Genomic DNA, 26,556 nt, shown 5'->3' with positions numbered 1-26,556 from the left:
GGACGTTCTCCCGGAAAGAGAGTATGAAGCATAGGGGGAAGATGATCTGCAAGAATGCTTCGGTAATGGTCCCCTTTGACCACCCCCCTTAAGACAACGAGAGGCCCTAATCCACGGGCAGATATAGTGCTCCACACCATCACAGAACACCTCCATGTTTCACGGTTGGAACCAGACAGTCAACATGAAATGCTTCTGCCGGCGTTTGCCACACGAACACACGTCCAGTGGTCTGGAATAGTGTAAAAGAGGATTCTTCAGACCAGATGACTTGTTTCCATTGCAGTTGTGTCCATTTTAGGTGGTCTTGGCACCACTGTAGTCTCATCAAAGCATTCCGCGCAGAAACTAACGGTTTTGGAGTAGCTACTCTGCCATGAATGTTAGCAGCATGCAACTCCCGTTGAATACTTTTCATGGATACAGGGCTCTGAAGGTGGGTATTCATCTCGGATGTTATCACCAGCAGTGTAGTCTTACGTTTTCGAGCGACTATCCTCTTCAACACCCGCCTATCACGGTCTCACAACTTCGACTTCCTGCCACTGTTGTGCCTCGCCGAAGACACCTTACTCAACTTTGTGTATGCCGACAGAATCCTTGATACAGTGGTCCTTGAAACACCTACAATGTTCGTTATTTTGGACACGGACGCTCCAGCCAGGCGAGCTCCGATTATTATGTTTCTTTTAAGGTCAGAGAGGTCAGACATAATCTCGTTTTGCTAGAAACAGATTTTTCTCATGCAAATCTCACACTGCCAAATGCTATACCGATACCTTGCCTTTCATCACCACTAGGTGGCACATTCTTGCGACACGTGCCCGCAGCTTATTGGATGGTCGAGAACGACCCCATTCTTTCACAGGTGTTCCTATTATTTTGTCCTATACCTGTAGTATCGATGTTTGACCGTGTAAAGCTAAGTACAGACGGCGCTAAAAGATAAAATTCATAGTAAGAATTCCGGGTTACTACTTCCGATTGATTTTCACGGCTAAGATTAAGGAAGCGCGCCATCTAATATTATTGTACTTGCAGTGTTTACAATAAACACGCTGTCCCGCAGTGGAGTGATCGTTAAGACACGGTTCTCAGCAGATCACCGAAGTCAAGCATCACTGGCTGCGGGTGGGTGACCACTTGGATCAGTCTGCGTAGGGATCGAGGTGTGCGATATTGGTCCTCATTAAACTGTTCTACGGTAAAGTATTCGACTTCGTGTGCAGGTCGTTGGGCTCCCGAAAGCTGGGGTGCCATCCTCTCTGCAGGGGTTCTAAGTTGTGATGGCATATCTTCGAATTATTCTCAAAGATGTTTCCCAGACCGTCGCCAATAGCCCATTGTGCAGCTCTAGTACGACGTAAATGAATTAAAAGAATTACAACAACAATAAACACGTTATTTCAATTTTATTTTCAACGAAATAAGCAACAAATGAATTCAGAAGACTCCGCAGGCATGCTCTGCTATGAAAGATGCTACCCAAAAAATAACAAACGGTGATATTTTTCACAAATATAGCCAAATAAGGGATAACACTCAAAACAAAGCGAACCTTATACATTATTTATGTTGTGATATTAATTTTCCTAAATTTGTTTTAGGTTCATATCCAGTTAAAATTTTAAATTGTAGAAAACTTTTATAAATGGTAAATTTACACTTAAGTTTAAACTTAAATTTAACCACAAATCACAATAATAAGACTTTCAAGAGACATTAAGCTTGTTCAGACAACGCCTCGTAAGCACAACATAAACGGAGGGATGCACCGGAAGTTTTCTAAACTTCTTCCGGTTCTTGAAATATTGTTATTGTTTACATTAACCATCTATATTATTTGCGTCGCACTAGGGCTTCACAACTGAGTTGGTGGCAACGGTCTATGAAGCATTTTGCTTCTCAGACCACTCCTGAGACTTGCTATCGCATTTTACTAATATAAGGGCTATTCTCACGGCACGTAGTTCATGCACTTCCAATCGTCCTCGAGGGAGAATGATAATATAACTGTCGGGAATTTTTTTTCCGTGAAAATCTTGCCAATCAGTATTAGTATATTTCTCGCCAGTCATCAGAAGTGCAGTGAGAATGATCCTTTAGCAGCGATTCCGAATTATGTTTTCTGTGAACCCATAAGTGTTTGAGTCCCGCAGTGGACTGATCGCAAAGACACGATTCCCAGTAGAGCACTGAAGTCAAGCATCAACTGGCTATGGTCAGTAAGTGGGTGGGTGACCACTTTGATCAGCCTGCGTAGGAACCGAGAGTGCGCGGTACCGATTCTCGTAGAACTGTTTTGCCGTAAAGAGTTCGACTTCGCGCGCAGGTCGTCGGGCTGCCAAAGCAGGGGAGCCATCCTCTTTGCAGAGGATCAAAATTGCTATGACATGTTTTGGGATCATCTTCAGGGATATTTCCCTTAACGTCACCTATAGCCCAGCGTGCAGCTCTTGTGCGACGCAAATATAGTACCTACCTAAGTGATTGAACGACTTTCAGCAGACTCCCAACTTCATAAATAAAATATTTTGCCTCGAAAAACTTGCCAATCAGGCAGTTGATTTCGCAGTTCAAGGGACAGTTTCGTCTTTCAGTCTAGTTCTGGATTTTGCATTTTGGAGAGTGTATATATTGAAAATGAATAAAATAAGCTAAATTATGGCTTTTGCTAAAATAAAAACGAAAAAGAACTGTTGAAAACGTTGAAAATTATTATCAGGGAGACATATAATATTTCTCGAAGTTCTCATTCTCTCTGTTGAAGTTGTTGTTGTAGTTCAGTTACGTCGCAATAGAGCTGCACAATGGGATATTGGCGACGGTCTGAGAAATATACCGGATGATGATCCGAAGACATGCCATCACAATTTTGAACCTCTGCAGAGTTGATCCCCACTTCGGTAGGCAGACGATAAGCACGCGAAGTCGAGCACTTCACGGTAGAACAGTTTAATGAGGACCAATACCGCACACTCTCGGTTACTACGCAGACTAAACCAAGTGGTCACCCACCCGCACACTGATGGCAGTCAGAGATGCTTGACTTCAGTGATCTGCTGGGAACCGTGTCTAAACGATCAGTCCACTGCGGGACGTGTCCCGTTGAAATAAAGCCATTCGATTTTATGTTATAATTGGACACAAAGAAAGCGAATGTGAACTATAAAAAAGCTCAGAAACGGTCAAATATCTCAAGAAATATAAATCAGATCGAAAAAGTGAAAACCGATGCATTCATTATTTTTTAAGAGATATCCAGTGATACCAAACTCGAACTAGAACCCGACTTCCTGGATGCTAAATGACGGTAACTTTGATATCTTAAATTTGAAATTCTATTTTTTATTGCAGATTTGGATTCTCCAGAAAAAAGTACTTGAATTCGACCTGCACGTAATATGCATATTGCTTCCCCTAGGGGCTGGCACCAACAAAAATTAAAATGGGGGTATAAGTTATTTGAAATGGTAGTATCTCTGAACCCATCAGATTAAGAAAAAAAATTTTTTTTTCGTTTAATTTTTCAAAATAAATAGATAATTTAAAAAAATATATATAAAAATAAAAAATAAATAAAAAACATTAAAAAATGAAACAAATAAACTAACAGTCTTTGGTAATCGGTTAAGCCACATTAAAATTATCACAATTTACTCACCATCAATGAACTTCCATTTCGCTGTCCAATGAAAAAGTTTTCCTCTTTTCTTCCCTGGTGCACTGTTTCGTTTTATGTAATGCAAAAGTAATTTGCCACAAAAAATAAACAAAAAATAAGTAAATGCATTAGCATATGAAAAAGAAGATAATTTATTCTCCATTAATAAAGCAAGGTGGAGGCTTATTAATTGTGTGGGAAGGCTTCCGTGGCTGGAAACATGAACTTTGAAATTTATGATGACTACTACTACTCACCTAACTATAAGGCAATATTTGCGGTAAGGCCCATTTCTCTTCCAGCAGGATAACTTCTCCATTCACACAGTAGCGAGACATGTGTGATTTTTTAAATTTTTTTAATAACCGTCGTTGAACAGCCGACACTATTTTTTGGGTTTACGACTACTAATGTTCAATTCCGCAGCCTTGTTATTTTGAACCCACTTCCGAACACAAGGGAGCTCCTGGATCAGGCACTAGCAAAAATTTTGCTTTCGTGGAGGACCTCTTGATGGAACTAAACGGCATCTGCGTTGCATGGAGAGGAAAACCACGAAACCTCCCGCATTTAGCCTGATGGCAAGGGGACTCTAACTCATGATCTTTATTCCACTAAGGTTATTTTACGTCAGCACTGTGGTCGGTGCAAGCCGGATGCGGAATTCGTATCGACCAGCCTTCGCTGGGATTCAAACTCGATTCACCTTATTGGAAGGTGAACGCTCTATCCCCTGAGCCACCACACCTTTGTAGCCATGATTCGACGAAATGGGCGTTAAAAGACTGAACTGGAATTCTCAGAATCCAGATGTAAATCCCGTATGTACTCTTGAATATACAGTATATCGCATGAATTTTTAAAACGTAGTTTAATAAGTCGAAGGGGCGAAAGGTCTTAGTAAAATTGTTCACATATTAGAAAACTTAAAGAAATTAGAAGCTATAACAATAAAGAAAATTGTTTAAGCCAGAACATTTTCTTCTTTCTAAAATTATTTCACTTTAATACAGGATACTTATGTCAGAAAAAGAAATTCAAGCTTATTGACAGATGTAAATGTTTTATTTATATAGATAACCATGAAATTGTTTTTTAGGATGCGTGATATGATTATGATCCAAGCACGATAAACTACAACCGGCTCATAGATGTTTTTTTCTTTCCTTATCATTGTTCTTCTTTTGTCATCAAAAGAGTTTGATTGAATTCTTTTGTTGAAGCAAATTTTTACAATAAAACGCAAAATGGATGTTGCGATTCAAAAACACTAAATAACAATAAATCTCAAAATATTTTTAAGCTGTAAAGGTTCTAGTTCATTCGTCATGATCATGATTCATGCACGATAAACTATAACTGGTTCACAGATGTTTTTCTTCTCTTATAATTATTTTTATTTTGTCATCAGAAGAGTTCTATTGAATTTTTTTGTTGAAGCAAATTTCTACAATAAAACATAAAATGGATGTTGCTATTCCAAAACACCAAATAACAATTACTCCCAAAATATTTTTCAGCTCTAAAGGCTTTAGTTCATTGTCAGAATAACTTGTGCACAAATTAGATGCTTGAAACACTGGCTTGAACCACTTTCCACTGATGTCGGCAGCTATGAGTCTAGTCATGCTGAAACAACAATAAATAATTTTAGGGCAATCAGTATAAATTAATCCTAAAACTGAGAGTGAAGAGCGTATTTTAAATGTTGATAGAGTAAAGAATGAAGGAGAATTATATACGGCGTTTTAGCGCAATCATCACCTTCAATATATATATTTATATATCTGAGGAAAAATTAACCAAATCTTTATTTAAATTAAATGATATATGAGTATATATAAAAAAAATGTTTTATGTTAAAAAATGTTCGAATGTTTTATAATTTGTTTTAAAGATTTTCTATTAGCTTTTTTGTAACAACATCTGAAGAGTAAAAGAAAATTTAATTGTAGCAATAAATTTAAAAATGCCTTTTCAACGCTCTGTTTATAAAGCGAGTGCAATTGTAAGATATTTACCAAGCGTTATTTGTGTTTATTTTTTTTTCTAATGCCCGTCTGTGTTAACATCCGTCAATTCAGGTATCTACAGGGAGATTTTGCTGACCTCTCTTACAGGGGTACCATATTAGGTGGGCCAACGTCGCTCCCACATTAAGGACAGATAGTACCGAGAAGGAAAGAACATCCATACCTTGACCGGGATTAAAACCTAGAACCTTTCTGATGCAAGGACAGTTCCCTGCCCCCTACACAGGCCGGTCGGCTATTTGTGTTTATTATAAGTATAAAAAATTAACAACGTTTAAAAGCAAAATAAAGTTTTTTTTTGAATGTCCAGGGAAATTCGAAAATTTCATAGTGCTTTTAAAAAACTCACCCAGCATTGAATTTTTCCACAAACTCTTTAGATAGCGATTTCCTTAAAGCAACCAATAACGGAAACGGATATATGACGTTGCTAGAGACATGCAAGTTGCATTTTCCGTGTTTTTTAAAGTATTCACTCAAGCCATTTCGCATGATGAGCTGACCATGAACGATTGCAGCTTTTCCTTTTTCTACTTGCTTGATATATTTATCAGTCAAAACGTCTTCAGTTGTCATTTCTGGCTCAAGTTTGTCCCACAGTTTTTCATATGCTGATATACCAGAGTCCTGAAGATGGATACAGAACCATTAACATTAGGAAGTAGAAAATTTAAGTAACAAATTTAAGTAGAATAAGTTAATAATTTGAGTAGAACAATTTCTAGTAAGGAAAGTTCTCCACGCTTGTCTAGGGGAAGTTCATAAGTAGAACAAGAATAGAATGTTGTATGATAGATAGATAAATTGTCTTGTTATTAAAAGTGCTCTTTTCTTTGTATTAGTTATTAATTTATATGATTTTTTTTATCACATATTGTAGTTCTTTTTCTTTGATGAAATACTTTTTATAACATATACTTTTTAGTATGCCTTTAGCAGCGTGCAGGAAAGTGGTCACGCAATTGACTCTGATCTTTAATTTGCCTCTGAATACTCCCTTGTATACTTTTCACGTATTTCTTTGATGTCAGTTTTCTGCGAATAATACTAATAATACTAATAATATTTAAAGGGAGTAAGAATAATATTTTAATACTTTTTCAAAAAGCTTAATTAATTCTTTTAAACTTTACTTAATTTATAAACTTTATTTTTAGAGTGTATTGTATTTTAAATGAACTATGATTAGTTTCATTTAAAAAAAAATATATATACATATATACACACACACACACACACACACACACACACACACACACACACACACATTTTCATACTCTAGAAATAATTCATATGGCGAAACAACGTTTGCCGGGTCAGCTAGTATATATATATGTGTGTGTGTGTGTGTGTGTGTGTGTGTGTGTGTGTGCGTGCGTGCGTGCGTGCGTGCGTGCGTGTGTGTGTGTGTGTGTGTGTGTGTCAGCTAGTATATATATATATATATACTAGCTGACCCGGCAAACGTTGTTTCGCCATATGAATTATTTCTAGAGTATGAAAATATATCTTATTTATTGTAAGTGTGGTATATGAGTGAGAGGCATGGAGAGCTGTGAACGATAACGGAATGTGAAACAACACACCAAATAATAGTTTTCTTTTTAATTTATTGTAACTTTTCTTATAAATTATATATACAACGAATTCTGAAAATATTAGTCAAAAATATTAATCTCTTAGTGCAATGGAGTGAACAATATTTTTTTTTGTCATTCCATCTTTAGCTAACACAAATAAACTGGATGGTGTGCCCACTCGAGAGCATGCCACCTATAACTGTCTGTGTGAAAAACATGGTGTGCTCAAATCTAAGACACAGACATTGTTTGGTCTTGTCAATGCAAATGCCAATCTAATGGGGAACTGAATGCGTTTTAATTGAATTGGCACATCTGTGGGTATAATAGGGATTCGTGGAAGTAATATACTTTCACCCCGGAATTTGTCATTTAAAATAATGACTTCGATAACGTTGTTCATTAATTCTTTAACGACCAATGGCGTGCCGTTGCACAGCCGTAGTGGGTTCAAATTAAGAAGCAAAATTACCGGAGATCCAAATTTGAGTACTAAATTATGCGGTGGTATGCCTGGTAAATGCAATGAGTTTGAAAACTCTGTAGGAAAATTTGCAGCTTCAATAAGATCTCAAACTGTATCAACGGATTTATATGTCACCAAGTTACCTGGCAATAACTGTTGTATCTTCAGATTCAATTCGTTGACGTCCACATTTTTTGCTGCTAAAATCGCCCTTTCTGCAGTGAACATCGGTGTGTGTGTGCATCGGGAAATATTAGGTTAATGAGAGCATCTTGTAAATCAATGATTGTACAGAAATCGTCCGGTAATTTTATGCATCCAGTCTCATCCTTAGTAACTTTTTCATCACCGATATCTAACAATTATTTTGAGAATGTTTCAGCAGATGGATCTTGAAGCATTTGGACACGCATATTTACTTTTAGTTGAAAATTTGAACATTACTCCACAGTGGAGATGATTTCAAGCAAGCATTGATCTCATCAGCGTACGTTGAACGTGGAATGACGGGAAGTGTTTGTCTGAAATCACCTGAACTGCCGCCAAATAATTTGTCATTGTTTATTATATCTTTTAATGTCCTGTTCAACGCCTCAAGCGAATGTTTGTGTGGCATAGTGCATTCCTCCCAGATAATAATTTTACAGTGCTTCAACACTGTGGCCATAGAGCCATAGTAGCTTCATTGGAGGTGATGTACCGGCCAATTTGGTACAGCGTTACTTCATCGTTGTCATTCACTGGAAGAGCAGTCACATTGGTATTTTCAACTCGAAATACTGCCATATCATTGCCTTTATTCACATACTTGCAAGTACATTTGGTGTTCTTCTTTTAAGGGCGAGCATAAGTATTAGAGTTTAATATGACTTGTTGAAACGTGCATGAATATTGTTTTTGATTTATCATGTTTCTATGTCTAGTTTGGGTTGGAATATGATTAAATAAAGATATATTTAAAATATACGTTAAATCTGTCCAAAAAATGAAAAAAAATTAGTTATAAACCTATTCTCAGATCTACTGAATATACATATAAAATTTCATCAAAATCGGTCGAGCCGTTTAGGAGGAGTTTAACCACTAAAACTGTGACAAGAGATTTTTATATATATAGATATATATATATATATATATATATATATATATATATATATATATATATATATATATATATATATATATATATATATATATATATATATATATATATATATATTATTTTTATTCAAACAAAGTTTATTAATTTTTTTACTTTCTATGTTAGGAAAACTATTTATAACAATAATTTTAAATTTATGTTTCTAAAGAAAATATGAATGTAAAATATAATGTAATTCAAAGCGAGAACATTATATATATTTAAAGTAATTGGATGCCTGCAAGTGACGTCATCGTAGGTAATTTGTCGATTCAAATGCAACCCAGCGGCGACACACACGCGTGACGTAAGTTAAAGGTATCCATCTCCAATTAAATCTGATTTAAATCATATGGCTAGGCATACTCAACTAACTTCTTCTTCGCTTGCAAGTATCCAATTCTTATTGATTTAAATTCTTTTTGCTTTAAAAGTTTAATATAATATATAGTTCGAAAATTGTACAAGTAATTTTGCTTTCAAATTCTGAAAACATAAAATTTATTAAGAGTTGATTGCTATTTGAAAAAAAGACATGAAAAGGATATGACTTGATCTTAAGTCTTAAATTCAAATACAACATTTAAGAAAACGATAAAAAAGCAAATGTTTGAACCAAACGATTTCTTATTCGCGATCGCAACGCTCGAGTACGCCATCTAGCGGGAGCCTGTAAATATCAGACATTAATTTATCACGTTTTCATTTAGTTCCATCAAAATCATTGAATGAATCAGACGCCATTTTTTAGCAGCAAATAAGAAACAAAATTTCCCTAAGGAAAAGGCCGAAGAACTTGAAAAAAATCTCCAGAATATTAGTAAATATTTCAGGAACAGAACACGCCAAACATTTGAAGAAAAATTCCTCAATAATTTTTAATTTCTATTATCAACAAACTTGCAACTGATGACTTCCGATTTCGGATACTGTTACAGATGTGTGTATTAAGGTAAAATGCATTTCTTCTGTCTTCAATTCATTACGAATTAAAGTGAAGTTAACATTACTTTCGTCATTCCAGTGAATAAATATGAATTCAGAACATACAGAATTGTAATAGTTATAACATATTTTTCTTCGTTATAGAATAGTATATATTTCTGTATGCATATAATTCGGAAAACAACAATAAAAAATTATCCAAGTTACTTGAAATAGTGCCATTTGTGCTGATTCTTAATTAATTTTAATCGTTTTCTTGGTAAGTATTTTTTAGTTTTGAAAGAATAAGTTCAACTAGAATTCAGCTATTCTGTTTTTAGCTACATATTCAAATTCGTATCAATTATAAAATTTTGCTGTGTAGTATGTTATCTAAAAGTAATGAAGGGATAAACTAAGTATCTTTTATTTGAGAATAAAGTTTTCAAACAAGGAACTTATCATTTTGGAATTCTCCGGGAATTATAAATCAGGTAAGTGCAATGATTTTTACAATAAAAAATTTGCTTGTAAATATTTTTTTTTCATTTGATGATGGTTCTCTACAGAATGGTTTTTTACGTCTGATTAAGAACTATAAGAATAATAAAAAAAGAAACAATATGAAAGTTTTTATTTCAATGTAAAGAATTCTTAAAATCGTTTTTTTATCCTAAGAATTCTTTATTTTCCGCTTTTTAGTTTATAATTTTTTGATAAAAATTGTTCTCAAAATACTTTTTTTGAAAATTTAAATGGTATAACGTTATGTGTTTATGTATACTTCTTGTATATTCCAATGTTTGAAGTAATATGATTCAGAAAAGTATGGAATAAAAATTCGGTACTTACGTATTAACGCCACCGCCGCTACAGATTTGGCGGTTTTTAAGTGCCGCCAATCTACACTTAAAATTTTTGCGACAATTCATAAAATAAAACACTTTATTTAAAATCAGAATAGTCAATCGGATTTCGGTGGAAAATGAGCCGATATAGAGTTTAGCATAGATTCAAAGCAATCATATCGCCATATGAACTCTGATAAATAAGATTCCAAATGAAATAACATTTCCAAAACGTACGTTTACCAAGATAAAGTTTTATGTTGTGGGACTTGGTACATTTTCGTTTTTTCGGTAAAATATTTCCCTCCTGAAATAATAAAATTGCATCTTGTTTTGTTTTTTGGCAAATCCCAAAGACGAATTTTCGTAGCACTAGAAATGGCGACAAAAAAGAATTGTTTTTTTTTGTTGTTTTTGTTTCGTCAGCATTCTTTATTTTACGTTTCTTAGTTTCTAAATAATGATTTTTATTGAAACTTGAAATTTTTTGATAAAAATTGTTGTCAAAAAACTTTGTTTACAAAATTAAATTTCATAAAATTATGAGGCTTATGTATACTTTTTGTTCATTTTAATTTTTGAAGTAATATGATTCTTAAAACTATAGAATGTAAAGTTTAAATGGGCCTTTCATGTTATATCATTAAATTTAGTAATACTATTTCTCGGGCATTAGGTTTTAACTCTTATAAGAATATACATATTTTTTTCTGTTAATGTACAAATATTTTTCCGATGTGTTTTGGATATTCCTTCTCTAATAAAAAGAGATATCATTTTGTTTTCGTTTGCATAAGAAAGAATATCAAGCATTTTTCTTTTTTAAATTTAATTAGCCACAATAAATAAGGAACGTTGCAATGCTACGTGCTACATTAACGACGTCTCTAGAGTAACTGAATGATTGTTCATATAAAAATCGCAGGTATTAGTCTCATGCAACAACGCCCCCTATAGTTCGTTGCGATCGCGAATTTACTAAAAATCAATGTTTATTAGAACTTTTAATTCATAACTATAATTAAAATTTTTTTTTGCTTTGAAACTATATTTACAGTAAAAGTTTCAAGAACTATGATCGTACGTTCTTGTATTAAGTAAATACTTTAAAAGGTAATTCTAATTTAAATTTATAAATTATATATGAAATAATTATTCCAGATTAGTTTAAACAAATTGATCTTTAACATATGAGTTAATATGCAAATGTTTGACAAATAAATTTAAAATTTGTTTGTATTATTAATTTTTTAAGCCACTTGTTTTTTTATTGAAAAATTTTAAATTATATTTATAATATATTTGGATTATCTTGGAATCAGAAAATATTTCTGGGTTATATACTGAACTCTAAGTATATTTGAATAGAGTTCGCGTCCTCAACAGAAACATGTTTATTTTGGCGTCATGACAAGAGAATGTTATAAAAGCAAACGAAATCACTTTTTTTTACTAAGATGTTACCATAAGAGTAATTTTGCAGTTTAAACTTATTAAATAATTCTTAAAAGCTAAAGTAACAAAAAGATAATAATCTTAATATTAATTGAAATGTATTATATTGATGTTTAAAGAGGTTTATTGGTGTGCAAATGATTTCAAAAAATCGTATGCAGAATGAAATCTGCAACAGCGCACAACGGAAACTTACACTTACAGAAAATATGGGATAAAAATAAATAAATTTTTAAGTCATTAGCTAATATTTTTAAAAGTTTTTCTTAATTGATCACAAATTTAACATACATACTATTTTGAGCATAATTCAAAAAGATTGGAAAAATTAAAAGAATAAAAAACTAAATTTGTTTTTATCCTTTATGTGATACTATTGTTTTTATTTATTATGCGATACTAATGTTTTTATTAGTAACGTCATACCACTGTTTTTATTTGTTTCATGATACAATTGTTTTCATTAATTATGAGACTCTATTGTTTTAGTTTTTATTCTTTTGTTTTTAATTCGACTTACTATAATTCAATTTAAAACCTATTTTTTAGACTCTCATAATGGTGTGTTTCGTTTGAAATACACCAATCTGTTAAAAAATTTAATTCGTTTTCTAGCTTACAAGTCGATTCCATATTTAACTCTAGAAACGGCCTTCTAATTATCAGTTAAATTGACTGATTATTAAATTGTCACAATCAGATGCTGAATTTGTCGCAGCTTAATTGTACTATTTGAATTTAAACTTTACTTTCAGAACTTCTTGCAATTCGATTTCAGGCACCGTCCATCCTAAAACATTTTTCTTGGTTATGAGATCTGTTGCTGAATCGACAACAGGTTGTGCTTTGACTATAGTAAGTTTGGACACCAGTAAGCTTTGAAATACAGTCATAACTAAAAATGAAACGCCTATTATCCACAATATCACTAAGAAGGGCATTAGAGTAGCAATTGGAATTTTACTTGCTCGGAACATCCATCGCTCGCTTAATGCTGAAATATAAAACAGAAACAACTGTAAGTAAGCGTAAGACGTGACACTAAAAACCAATGAAAAGAATGATTATTTAAAGGTGGATTCAACTGCTTTTAAAGATTTGCATTAAAAAAAATTTCGATTATTTTGCATCAAAGATATCGGTCAGTTAAAAATTCATTTGATGTGCAGTAAACTATTCACCTAATCGACTCATATTTTTATCTCAGAGTACTCAAGTTAATTTTTGCTGGTGTAAAAGTGCAAAAGTTTGGCCCTTTCTTACAAGTTATTTTGAAATATATAGTGTTGAAATATATAAGAATAATATATTGAAAATATATATACGAAATATGTATAAGAAATATATGTAAGAAATCTATTGAATATATATAATTTTGAAATATATAAGTTATTTTTAAATCTATATTATATTGAGAAAAATATAGTGTTTTCAAACTTTGCTTTCTTAAGAGCTATTTTTGTCATTTAAAGTTATTCTGCTATAGATAAGATGCTGAAATTTGTATGCCTTAAAACACATTTTTTTTGGCTTTTTTAAATTAAGTAATTAATGATAAATAGTTATAATTTTTTAAAAGGAATTATCCGTGAGTCGAAGATTTTATAACTGCGTAGAACAGTGTTTCCCAAACTTATGACTTTGGTGTACCCTTTCTAAATTTTTCGTAACGCTGTGTACCACTAATAAAAAAATGAATGCATTTTTTACTAAAAAAATTGCACAAAAGTTAAAAATCACATCTGGCTGTTGACACCACTAATTATTAACTGTTAACTCTGCAAAAAATAGCCAATAGAAAAATACATAATCGTAAATTTTCATGGCTAGCTATGTTTTCAAATAAAAGTTTTTTAAATTTTCCTTTTTTGCAAGATATTTCGCATAAGAATGCGTACCCCTGCTAAACTGTTCCCGTACCCCTGGGGGTACGCGTACCACTCTTTGGGAAACACTGGCGTAGAAAATGTATGAATTTAAAGTTATTCCAGAAATATGATGAAATGAGTAAAAAAAGGTAATTAACACTGAGGGAACTTTCGATATCCCTCTTGACAAATTATTAGACAGATATTTTCCAAATTACGACTACGCCCTATATTTCAAGGGCAAAGAATCCAAATCTGTCAAAATAAAGGTAGGTTTATTCCAAGAAAGCATGTTTTTGTGTCTGATTTCTTAGCAAAAAATACCTTCTGCACTAATTAAGTAGCATATTTAAGGATGAATGGTTTGACTCTCAAACCATTCTGATTGCGTCTTAGAACGTTGAAATCTGATCACAAGAACAAAAGTTATTAATATCTTCTTTTTTAAAATTTAAATTGCACTTTTATGTGGTGCAAATAGCCTTACTTTTGATTTGTAAGAGTTTGAGTCTCGTGAATTTAAATTCCACAATGATAATTCTTTTAAAAAAGCTTTAGAAATATTTAAAAAACAAACATTTAAATTAATTGCAGTCATGACTTACCTTGGCGAAGCATGTAAACAACGTACACCCAAAGATATTGCCCTAGTGCAAAAAGCCAAGTGCTTTTATTTCTAAATGTGAGCCTCAAAAACAGGAGTGCGGAAGCAATAGTGATGGCAATAAGAGAAAGTCCAATGCTGTTCCACACCTGTAGGAAGAATTAAAAGGTAAATGTGATTGAGATAAATCATGTTATTTCAACTAATAGTTTCTGTAGAAGAAAGTGCAAAAAACAAGGGTGGTTAAATTTATTAATGCTGTTACTTTGCGGAAGGCTCTAAAGTTTCCACCAACGATAAAATAATAAAATAATAAATTAAATCAAGTAATAAAATATTAAATCAAATAACAAAATATTAAATTAAATAATAAAATATTAAATTGAATTAAATAATAAAATATAATAAATATTTCTTTTTTTGCGTGAAATAACTCAATTTTTCTTAATTCTCTAAAATAGTTATAAAGGTTAAATACGTCAGTAATAAAATAAACATCAAACGTCTGACCGTTCTCCTCACTAAACTATGGTGTTCACTTTTTCCAGATTACGGATTCCTCTCCCATATTCTGAAGAACAAAATTTCGAATCTATCGAAAAAAGATATGTTTATTCTAAAAAAATGCGTTTTTGTGTCTGATTTATTGACACGTTTTTGTGTCTGTCATAAGCGAAACATCTTTCAGTAAACTTAGCAACCCAGTTGAAGAACAGCGGTACATACTCGAACTCGTTAATTTTTGATCCGTACACAAACCTATTACCATAAATACTTATATGTTACATAAAAACAACTCGACACATGCATCAAAACGAAAAGAAAATGACGAGCGAAGTGATTTGCAAAAGTCAACTGTTGGAATATTTTAATCTAAAGCCAGAAATTCTTGGTGAAAAAAATTATGGGCTCTTATATGAATTTGCTAAAAGAGTTTTTCATTTTATTAATTTATTTTTTTCACTGAAAATAACTGCACTCCAAGATCATTTCTACATGAATTAGTGTAAAAACAGGATATGGGATCGTACTAGTAAATAAGAATCTTTCCAGACTAGATAGAAGATTTGATATGTGTACAGAAAGAAAAAACAGTTTCAATTATTTATCAGAAAGTGTGCAAAAGCTTGTCATTTGGTCTAGTAATTCATAATCATGTCCAAGTTAAAATTTTAAGTATGAATAAAAAGGAATTAGTCTGGTATAACTTACTGGTGGTTCTAGAACACTGAAATAGAGAAATAGACCCCCATCCTTTATTTCTTTGCCTGACAGAAATGTATAAGATTCATATAAGATGGGATTAGTGTAGTGACAAACTTTAGCATAATTATCATCAGGCAGAAGTGGATTGACAATAGCATCAACTTCCTAGGAAAAAAACCGTCTTATTAATAAACTAATCAAACTATGGGGCTTCGCTTCCTGCTTGTTTACGTCAATATTATATTGCTTACGCCAATATTACAATATTATTATGCTTGTAGTGCTTACAATATAACGCATTTTTTTGTTTCGTTTGTAGGGTATCCGACAACAAATTAATTTAAACAACTCCACAAGCATGCAACAAGCACCCAAAAAATTACAAACGGAGATATTTTACACAAATATAGCTAAATAAGGGATAATACTCAAAACATGGCAAATCACTGTATTTGTGTCATCTTAATCTTTTTCTTAAATTGATTTAATGCTAATGACCTATTTATAAGTTATATAAAAATCTTGTGCATGATAAAATTACTCTCAAATATAAGCATAAATCACAATAATAAAACCTCCTAGAATATCAAGCCTGTTCAAATGTCTCCTCCTATACATAACATAAGCGGAGCTAACGACAGCACATGTTAAAAGTTACTTCGGTTTCAGGATTTTGTTATTGTTTAAATTCCCAATCCAATAGTTTTTAAACTAAAATGGTTTATTTTTTTCATGAACCACACATTAATAAAATTTCCCCGGCTGCAATAAATGGTTAAAGAATCAGACTTCGATCCTCGATTCCGCTCAGACCCACCGAATACGTTCGATATACGTGCTCGTACAATTTGTGGAATCGAAAGTCCTATGGTAGGTGGCTGTGCAGTATCATGGGTACATAAACTTGAGAAAATTTGTTTCCCCTTCTGATTTATGTCAAAATTGAAGAAGTGGTCTCATAAATGAGATCACCTCTGCAGAGGATCAAATTTGTGATAGGGTGTCTTCGGATCGCCAAGCTTCGGATCATCCCCAGGGATGTTTCCTAAACTGTTGCATTGTGCTCCTCTTGTGCGACGTAATTAAAAGTACCTACATACATACTTTTTTCTAAAAATTGTCCGGGAAAAACATTCTATTTAAGTAACAAAATATGTTAAAAAGATAATATAAATAATTATACATAAATAATGTTAGTTTGTGTTACATTTCTGAAGAGCATTCCGCACATTCCTGTCCAAGTGTCATTTTCCCATGTTCCATATTTATCTTCTGGTTCCCTAATCCATGTTGCCCTGAAAATATTTCATTTCAGTTTTTGTTTTGGAAAAATAAAGATAAATAGAAAATCTGTTTGGACAAAATACTTATCTTTAATTTTAAACTTTAATTGGTTTTATTTTGCAAATAAAAGATGAAACTCTACCATCAACTTCTCACTGACTAATTGAATAAGTTTAATACAATTAAAATCCAGATCCACCTTTTTAACTTTGTAACAGCTTCAGCTATAGTTATATGAGTGGAGATAAGTGAATTAGCTATGTGCTACGTTCAAAAGAATTACTACAGCGCCGCATAGTGGAAAACGTAGTAACTAGTGTCTTTATTTCAAAAACGGTGCAAGATAAGGGGAACATTTTAATCCTAAAATAATTAAGTAGCATCGATCTAATATGAATAGATATTGTGTAATTCTATAGTCCACAGATGGCGCTTTGCGCATCCTAATTAATTATTCATTGAGATTGAGAAAATAAATAGTGTAAGTGTATCGATTCGTGTGTGTGGAGTGTTTCAATGTTTTCGAGGTATAATTCAATATTCTAAGTTCATCTCCGATTTCAGTAAATTGTGGCAAATTCTAACTGATTTGTGAGATGTCTAAACGTTGCACCTTTAATTTATTAGTTTCAAGTCCATACAACAACCGAGTCAGGTAAAAATTTCTGAAACATTCTTTTTCTCGCTATTTGGTAAATCAGATATCTAGTGGTTTTGTAGGCATTAATGCTAAGAAAGAAATGAGTATTCGTGAGTTTATTACGCTGTGACTTACAGTAATAATTTTGAATAGAAAAGAAGATAAAAAAAGGAAAGAAAAGAAAGCTTCTAGTGAGCGCTCTACGTGGAAATAAAGGTATCTCATAGTGACTATAGTTATTCCCTTTTTTCGTCACTTCACAACAGTTTTGGAAACCTCGAAAATCTCATACAAACATACATTTTAAAGCTTTTAACTCTTATGATTAATGTTGATACGGTGTCTATTTGTACTAAACCGAAAATGTTCTAATGTTTATAATTCACTTCCCTTCATAACTTGTTCTGTTTTCGAGATAGATATAGGAACGCTAGCTCACCAGTTTTTCACCAGGAGATACTAAACGCAGTTAATATCCTCTTTGTCATGCCAAGACACCAGTTTCATAAGTATAATTAATCGGAAGATTTTGCCTTTATATTTCGAGATATAGCAAAATTTATGGTTTCATTTTTTCATTTCTGATTAAATATATTTTATTTCAAATTATTTTGGTTACCACCTTGTAGGGTAATTCATAAAGTCTATACTTAAATAATATTTTTAGAAACTTTGCCAAAAATGAAGTAAATGCATATTATGAAATAAAAATTAATGTTTCCGGAAAAACAAACGAGCAATTGAAATCTAACAAATCACTACTGTGAAAAGCGATACTGGAAGTAGAAATCTGTTTGATTGCCTAAAAAAATAGCGAGAAGTTGAAAAGAGGTAATTATAAACACATCCTAGTTTCACCAACTCATCAAAAGGTTCTTATTACAATTATTTTGCCTTCCTCGCTAGAGATTTGAGAGTTTTTGATAGCTTCTTACTTGTTCAAATATTTATTTGCAATCCTTAATATGTACTGTTTTTTATTTTATTTTTGATAAGGATTCTAATAATATAGATTAAGAGTGGGCATTACGGAATAACTTGTTCATAAAAAATGCAAGCATTGCTATGTAAGGAATCTTACTCATTTGATGTTTTGAATTTAATAAAAGTTCATTCCTAAAATCAGCACAGCGTAATTTCATTACCACTAGTTACAATATTCCTTAAAAAGGTAACTATGCGTTCGGAAGCTTTAAATGTGGTTTTCGCAAAGATGACTCAAAGAAGCGATAACTACTGAAAGTAACGATAATTACTAAAACAAACGGTAATTACTAAAATAAACGATAATTATTAAAAGAAACTATAATTATTAAAAGTTTTATTAGTTGGGACTGGGAAGGGATTGAAGAACTTACGTGAGGTTCATCCAGTGAATAACAGCCTGGAACATGGCGGGCATAAAACCCCCCAGAGTTTCTCTCCCGTCAACACTCAGAATTTCTACAAAAGGTGGTAACTAAGGGAATAAAATAGATACTAAGATATGCATGATATTTTAAAACTGTTTGAGGTACATTAAAATAATGATTATTTATCTATATTAAAAATCGTAAGTTACGCCGATGCAGTTTTAGGTGCTCAAATTTATGGTACATTTTGTTTTGCCGTGCAAAATCTGTTAGAGTTAGAACTTGAAATCACGAAATTGAATAGAAAAATATGTATGGAGTACAATGAAACCAGACATACAACTACAGAGCTAAAATTGGAAGAGCTGAACGGATCATTTTTTTTAATGAACGTATTGAATGAATTTATTTATGAACGTATTGAACGTTATTGAAATTTCGAGTGTTTTTACATTTTTGCTTCAAATACGTGAAAAAATTCGCGAATATTTATTGGAAAATAATTATTATAGGAAAATTTTAGTTTTTCTCTAAAGACCTTTATTTTACAAAATCGTTCTGAAGTTAATGTCGAGAAACAGAATGGGAATTATAGAATCAAACTTTGAATTGTGGTTACATTAGGAAGGGCAAAAAGAAAAAAAAAATGATTTTTTTAAAATTTATTCTCAAAACGCTAAAGTGCAAATGCTATTTAAAAAAAAAATTGTTAGAAATTTTTTAAAAATCGGTTAATATTTTCTGGTTTCCCATCGCACTCCAAATTTATAAAAACTGACAAAATTGAACATTTTTCTTACATTTTTTAATGTTACCTATAATTAGATACACATATATAGGGCCACATATATATAGGGTGATATAGGGCCATGTATGGTACAATCGTTATGCTATAGTTTCTATGTTTATTTCAAAAAATACAAAATAAAATAAGGTAAAATTTCATTATTATTTCACTGCATAGCGGTCATGTGATGAGTTTAAAAAACGTGAAAAAATCAAGTTTCTTGCTATAAACTACATTGATTTATCAGCGTAACGCACAATGAATCATAGAAGATAATTATTGCACATGGTTTTGAATGTCCCGCAAGTGGGACACGAGTGACTTTCCTTCAAACTGAAATATTGAAACCGGAATGCTTTCCCGACTCTGTTTGTAAGAGAAATTCGAACTCTCAAAGATAACAAATAGAAAGAGAGTCAATTTTTCTAAGGAAGCTAAGGCATTATAGGAAAAAACATAATGCTTGTACGACAAAGCATCCTCTGTGTTTAGCTAAAGAATTGTTCCACTAATAGCTGTTTATCATAATTCCTAAGAATTTGTACAATTGTGATCAAGACGAAGAATCACTCAAACAGGAATTAGACTTATTTTTTATTTTGAGACAACCGTAACTAATTAGATACATTTCGCTTATTATAGAAACTTTTTAATGCATAATTTTTTTGAATTAATAGATAATATTAATATCAATATCAATGATATAATATAAATACCAATGATATAATATAATTATCAATAATCAATATAACAAATATAATCATCTTTATTAATATCATTCTCGTATGTTACCAGTAGCACTGGTTATTAGGGGAGAGTGAGGTAAGACCGGGTACCTCGATTGTGTTGAAATTAGTTTTTTTTGGTGGACAAACTCTGAGTTACACTTGACTAGTCAAGAAATAGGACTTATATTGGCGTATTGCTGTTAGTTAGTTTTCGGCGTCTGCGTAGATAAGTAGATATGCTTGTATTACTATAAGCTTAAAAAAGTTTATGGCAAAAACACAAAAAATGAAATTAACATTAATAGCTCCAAACTTTCAACCACTCTGTTGATCAAGTTATTGGGACATTTTCAAGATTGTAGGATCTTTCTTATATTTTGAGGAACAAGAGTCCAAATATGTTGAAAAAAAGGTATGCTTTTTTAGAAAGAGAACGTTTTTGTATCTAGCTTTGCAGCTTAAAATGTCGTGTGCAGCAATTAATTAGCATATTTAAGGTTAGGCCCTCGAACTATACGTTAGTCTTAGAGCATAAAAATCCGATCATTAGATCAAAAGTTATTAAGTGTGTTCGCTTGCTCAGTTTACTCTCTGCACATGCTTAAGCTTAACAGCAATGAAATGCAACTATTTCTAAACTTTATTGTCCTTTAAGAAACGTTATTCTTTGAGGTTAGAAACCGTAGATGATTTTAGATGAACAAAATGCAATGAAAGCATACGTCTGTGTCAATATGCAAGATTGACAATAACAGCATACAAAATTGACAAATCCAGATTGACAGTGTCATTGTACAAGGTATAAAAACGTCAGTATACGAATTTGGCAATGTCAGAATGCAAAATTGACACTGCCGCCATACATGATTAACATAGTATATACGATTGGCAAAGTCAGTATACAAAAGCGATAACGTTAATATACAAGATTAAATACTTTAGAGTATACAAAATTTAAAAAGTTGGAAGATTAACAACGTCATTATGGCAACGTTAGCATATAATATCGACAAAGTCATTAAATAAGATGTTCGGCAATAGGAAACGTCATTCCGTGAGATGAAAGGCAACAACAAAGGTAAAATTATACTTTTATTACGTAAAATTTGTTTCAATTTAAATTATTACTCTTTCTCCAAAAAATTGTTCTTACCTCAGCGTAAACAACTTTAATAGCGGTAATATCTTCCATGTCTACATCAGAATCTTTTATGACGACTCGCAAATGTATGGAATATTTTTTGGAAAAAGTATCTTTTAGAATTTTTTGTTGCATGTTCATGATTATTATCTTGCATTATTTATTTTACAAGTTTGTACTAAACTGTTAAACTTATATTGTAGTTTTCTAAAAACTTTTTCAAAGTATTTACTTCTCTCTTTTTTAATTAACTTTTATTGGTTTAATGGTAATTTACCTTTTTTTCTGAACATACAGGTAGTTAATATTTAATTGAGAGCAACATTGAGGGCTCAAATATCGCTCATCTATATTAAATAAACTCATCACGTCATTCAATTGAAGACCATTGATTGATAAATAGAACTGTGAATGACGTTAATCGATACCAAGTTAAGGATAGGCCTACTTTCCGTTTTCACGGCATAACAAAATTGCAACAAATAGACCAGAACACACCTTCATTAATGTTATAGAAAGTATTTAATTTTTATTGCTTTTAATTTTTCATAAATTGTGGAAAGTGTGTTAATGCAATAAATTCCAATAAATATTATTTTCCGAACATTATTGTGTGCGAACATCAATATGTTTCATAACCGAAGACTTATAATACAATTGTTAGAAAAAAATTTAGAGTAACTGAGTTCAAATGATCAGATTAGTATATTAAATAATAGGGTTACAAACTAGATTATATTAAACACTGTTATTAGGTGCAGAAATATTAAAACAAAAGGCGTGTATTACTAAATTTTAATAATATTTATTTTTGCTCCTAACAGTTTTTTTAGAGTACCCTCCCAAAGAGGTGATCCCAGAAATGGCTGGCCGCTACGAATTCCTCTCTCGGCTCGTACTGACAGTGTTCGTGTAAAATATCCTCAGTGGTAGACGGATCATGGGCTGGAGTCCCCTTGCCATCAGGCTAACCGTTGGAGGTTTTCGTGGTTTTTCTCACCAAGTAACGCAAATGCGAGTTCAGTTCCTTCAAACAGTTCTCCATAAAGGCAAATTTCTCCTAACGCATTGATCTAGGAGTTTTATTCTGGAATTCTGGATTGGGTTCAAAATTACAAGGGAACGGAGTTGAACATAGGTAGTGGTTAGCACAAAATTATGTCAGCTGCTCAACGACGGCTATAAAAAAATTAATTTATCAAAGGAAATGCACCTCAAAATAAGGACTACTCAGTGTTTTTTGTTGGGGCTTTTATTTTTTTAAGGGCACACCCTTGTGCAAATTAATTGAAACAGACTCAATAAATTCAGAAAACTAAGAGAAAATGCTATTTTATTTAAATTTATACAAACTCAAAAATTTTTAGTACGTAATATGATCTCCACGACACTTTATTAACATTTGGACACGATTCGGCATGGATTCCACTAATTTTTTACAGTCATTTATAATATTTGTGTCCTTGTACCACACATGAATTAGCACCGTGATTAGCTTCTCCATAGTTGTACAGTCCATATTTAATGGGCGATTCCTGCATATGGCCCAGAAATTCTCAATTGGGTTGATATCCGGAGAGTTCCCTGACCATTCCAATGTCTCAATTTGATTCTCAGACATGAATTTCTTGACAATTTTGGACGTATGGCAAGGAGCTAAATCCTGTTGAAAAAATCCCTGTTCCATCAGGGTATCGTTTCTTCAACTCTGGAACAACTTTTTTACCCAGAATAGTAATGTACTGCTCAGAACGCATCATTATCGGCTGCAAAGGTCCAACCCCATTGCAACCGAAACAATCCCAAAACATCTTCTTTAAAAAACACGAAAAAAAAAGTTTGTTTCAATTAATTTGCACAAGGGTGTATGCAGTCAGTTAAGCATCGGGATAAAAAACAAATGTATTTAGGTTCTATTTGAGAATAATTATATATATGTACGATTTTTTAATACTTTTTAAAAAGAAATTTAAAACTCCCACTTCCAAAACAAGTTATTAACAACAAAGGAAAAAACTGAGAACAATGAAATAAAAATTAAACGTTATCGGTGAAGAATGAAACTTTTAATTTGAAGTCAATGTGTGGAGATTTGTACCAGTTCTGGATCTTGCTGTTTTAAAAAGTGTAGCTTCGAAAAAAACAAAAACGCATTTCAAGTTTTCCGACTGTCCAGAAATTGACTATTCAAATTTAAATAGATCTTTAGTTATTTAATTTTAAAGAAACGAAAAAAAAACTTTTAATCTAAGTTTTTTTTCTAAAATGTCCCAGATTGGTCTTTCTCCTTAAGCAAGTGGGTAACTTTAACTCAATAAACAATCAAAATAACTTAGCTGGCACTAAAATTTTAAATAAAGGGATCAATGATTTTGATCTAGACTTACATTCGGAATCGAATTTGACCTGAGTTCTAAACCTCGTAGTTTTGAATTCCGTGCTTAAATCCAATTTACAATACATAATTTTAGTACTATTGTTGAAATATTGCCAACGGGAAAAGTCATAATTTGAATATTTATTTCATTTGATAAAGATAAATTTTAATTATAACCATTATTTTTTTTCATTTATTACGATCGTAAATATATAATATACGATAGTTTGATTAATTTCATAGTAGTTTTAGATGGTGTGGGGCTCAGAAGAACAAATTCAGAGCTTTATCACTCATATAATGAACCTGAGATTATTAATTTTATAAATTGACAAAGAATAAAATGGGCAGGCCACGTTATCAGAACGGATGAAGACCGTACCACAAAAAGAGTTTTCAATGCCAGACCAGTTGGCACACGAAAAAGAAGTAGGCCGAATTTGAGATGGATAGATGATCTAGAAAAAGACCCTTTGGTCTGAAAAACTAAAAACTGGAAAACGCTAGAAGAAAAAAGGTTAGCCTGGAAAAAACTTCTTGAGAAGGGCAAGGTCCACCCTGGGCTGTCGAGCCATTGAGGATGATGAGTTTTAGATAAATTAGAGTTGTACGTTACTAATGAAATGCTAAATAAACAAAATGTAATTTTGGAAAAATGAAATTATTATATGCATTACTTAAGCGTTAATTGCTTAGTTCAGCTACAAAAAATAAATTGTCTTTCTGAAAAAGAAAATTAATGTAACATTTATTAAAAGCGTATAAATTCTTTTTTTTCTCCAAGTATTGCAAGAAAATTTTTAACATTTGCTATTATTCAATAATACTGAAACGAAAATTCACAAATCCCGAATCATTATTGTATAAAAATTAGGTCACGCATATATTACTTGATCTGCGGTGCAGATAAGTAATTGTCTACAGTTCTGTTTTGTTTGTTGGTCTAAAACTTTCATCACGATATAACAGAAAAAAGATTCGATACCAATATATTAATATTTAAAACTAAATATTTTTTCCGGAAAATGTTTAATTAATGTTTATTGGTCGTTTAATTAAACATAAACATGTAGAGTATTATTGGCATAGAAAGTAAGCAAGAATTAATATGATTATTTATTTATTACTTGTTTTTATTATACTTGTATTTGTTTTTATTATTTTTTTCTCTCACACTAGAGGCTTGAGTTAAAAGTTTCTAAAATTTATCGTTGCAAGAGAAACTTTTGAAACTAAATTCTCAAGTTTTGAGCCAGAAGATTTACAGTTTTAAAACATACTTCTACGACTTCCAAACTTTAAAATGACGTCATTAAATTTGTATTTGATGAATATCTTTTTTGTGCCAACTGCAATTTAAAGTTAAATTTTTATAGAGGAACGTGTGAATAATTTTTTAAAATTAAAAAAGACACTTTTAACACAAATTTCTTAAACTTGAATGGCGAAATCCATTCGTTTTGAAGATAAATATTTTCTACGGATTCCAATGTTTAAAATGGTGCCATAAATTTTACATTTTAGTATTAGTTACGTTCCTGTTTCTTTTCTTCCAAAATACCAGACCAATATTAAACTTTATTGACATAAAACTGAATAAATAAGCGGAAAAATGTTAAGTTTTATAGAGAAACTGTTATAATTATAATGATACTAGGAACATCTCAGAATTTATGATTTAGAATTCAGTTACAAACATTCGAGTGAGGATTTATTTTTAAATTTCTGCCAATGTGCTGTTATATTTTTCTGAACAATTTAGATCATTGAACAATTGGATTGTTTTTCTGAACATCACAATCCTTATGATGTTTAGTATGCAAATACTTACGATTTTGTTAATCATGATCATATTCATAAAGCCATTGTTTATTTGAAAATTTAAATTAAAAAATCTGACTTTTTAGAGAAAAGCTAAGTGCTTAGTGCCCAAAAAAATATAGTCAAGTAAAATTCCGGACATATATATTAATATTTTTTGATATTTTTAATGATTTTGATCTAACCACAAAGTCTGCACCTTAAAACTAGCTTATAAAATTAAAAAATATTATTTTTAGTGAAAATGTAAGCAAAAATTTAAGGGGCAGTCTACTGGCTAAAAAATTAGTTTATTTTGGAAAACTTTTTGCTGTGAAACGAAGAAATAAATCATAATTCTGGAAAAGATAGATGATTCTGCAACTAATAACTCTAAAAATTAATTTCTTCAAAGCGATACAGAATGAAATAACAACTCCATAGCCTTTCTTCAATGAAGCATTTTTTGAAAGGTATATACGTTTGTACGAGAAGCATTAACTATTTATAAGTCTGGATAAAAAACAAAATATACTTTGGTTATGTATGTAAATAATTTCAGAAAAATGTAGGGTAATTTTAATATGCTGAAAGGTATTAATTATGAGCGAAATACTCAAAACATGAAATTATTATGTCCAATATTTCAACCACTCTT

The 26,556-nt window shown here is 31.7% G+C and overlaps 1 protein-coding gene across 1 annotated transcript; it reads right to left on the bottom strand.

Annotated features, from left to right (window-relative positions):
* Positions 1–4,943: 4,943 nt before the first annotated feature.
* Positions 4,944–21,862, bottom strand: LOC107450548 (glutamate receptor ionotropic, kainate 5-like). The gene is made up of 8 exons (XM_016066366.4): positions 21,734–21,862; positions 19,072–19,172; positions 16,997–17,084; positions 15,796–15,954; positions 14,585–14,732; positions 12,861–13,105; positions 6,047–6,324; positions 4,944–5,293 (listed from the first exon to the last, which is right to left on the bottom strand). Exons 1-8 carry the CDS (start codon positions 21,860–21,862, stop codon positions 5,083–5,085), a joined length of 1,359 nt encoding a protein of 452 aa, XP_015921852.4. The 3' UTR covers positions 4,944–5,082.
* Positions 21,863–26,556: the final 4,694 nt, after the last annotated feature.

Source organism: Parasteatoda tepidariorum, chromosome 7 (assembly GCF_982258835.1).
Source record: "Parasteatoda tepidariorum strain Cologne lab strain chromosome 7, Ptep-v5.0, whole genome shotgun sequence".
Classification (NCBI taxonomy): Eukaryota; Metazoa; Arthropoda; class Arachnida; order Araneae; family Theridiidae; genus Parasteatoda; species Parasteatoda tepidariorum.
This window is presented reverse-complemented; position numbering and strand designations above follow the sequence as displayed.

Bases quoted from the DNA above. Each gene is read 5' to 3' on its own strand.
- LOC107450548 (XM_016066366.4), bottom strand. From the start codon at position 21,862: ATGAACATGCAACAAAAAATTCTAAAAGATACTTTTTCCAAAAAATAT. The intron at 14,733-15,795 runs GTAAGTTATACC...TTCTTCCTACAG, and splicing joins TCAGTGTTCTAGAACCACCA to GTGTGGAACAGCATTGGACT. The intron at 5,294-6,046 runs GTGAGTTTTTTA...TTGTTGTTTCAG, and splicing joins GTGGAAAAATTCAATGCTGG to CATGACTAGACTCATAGCTG.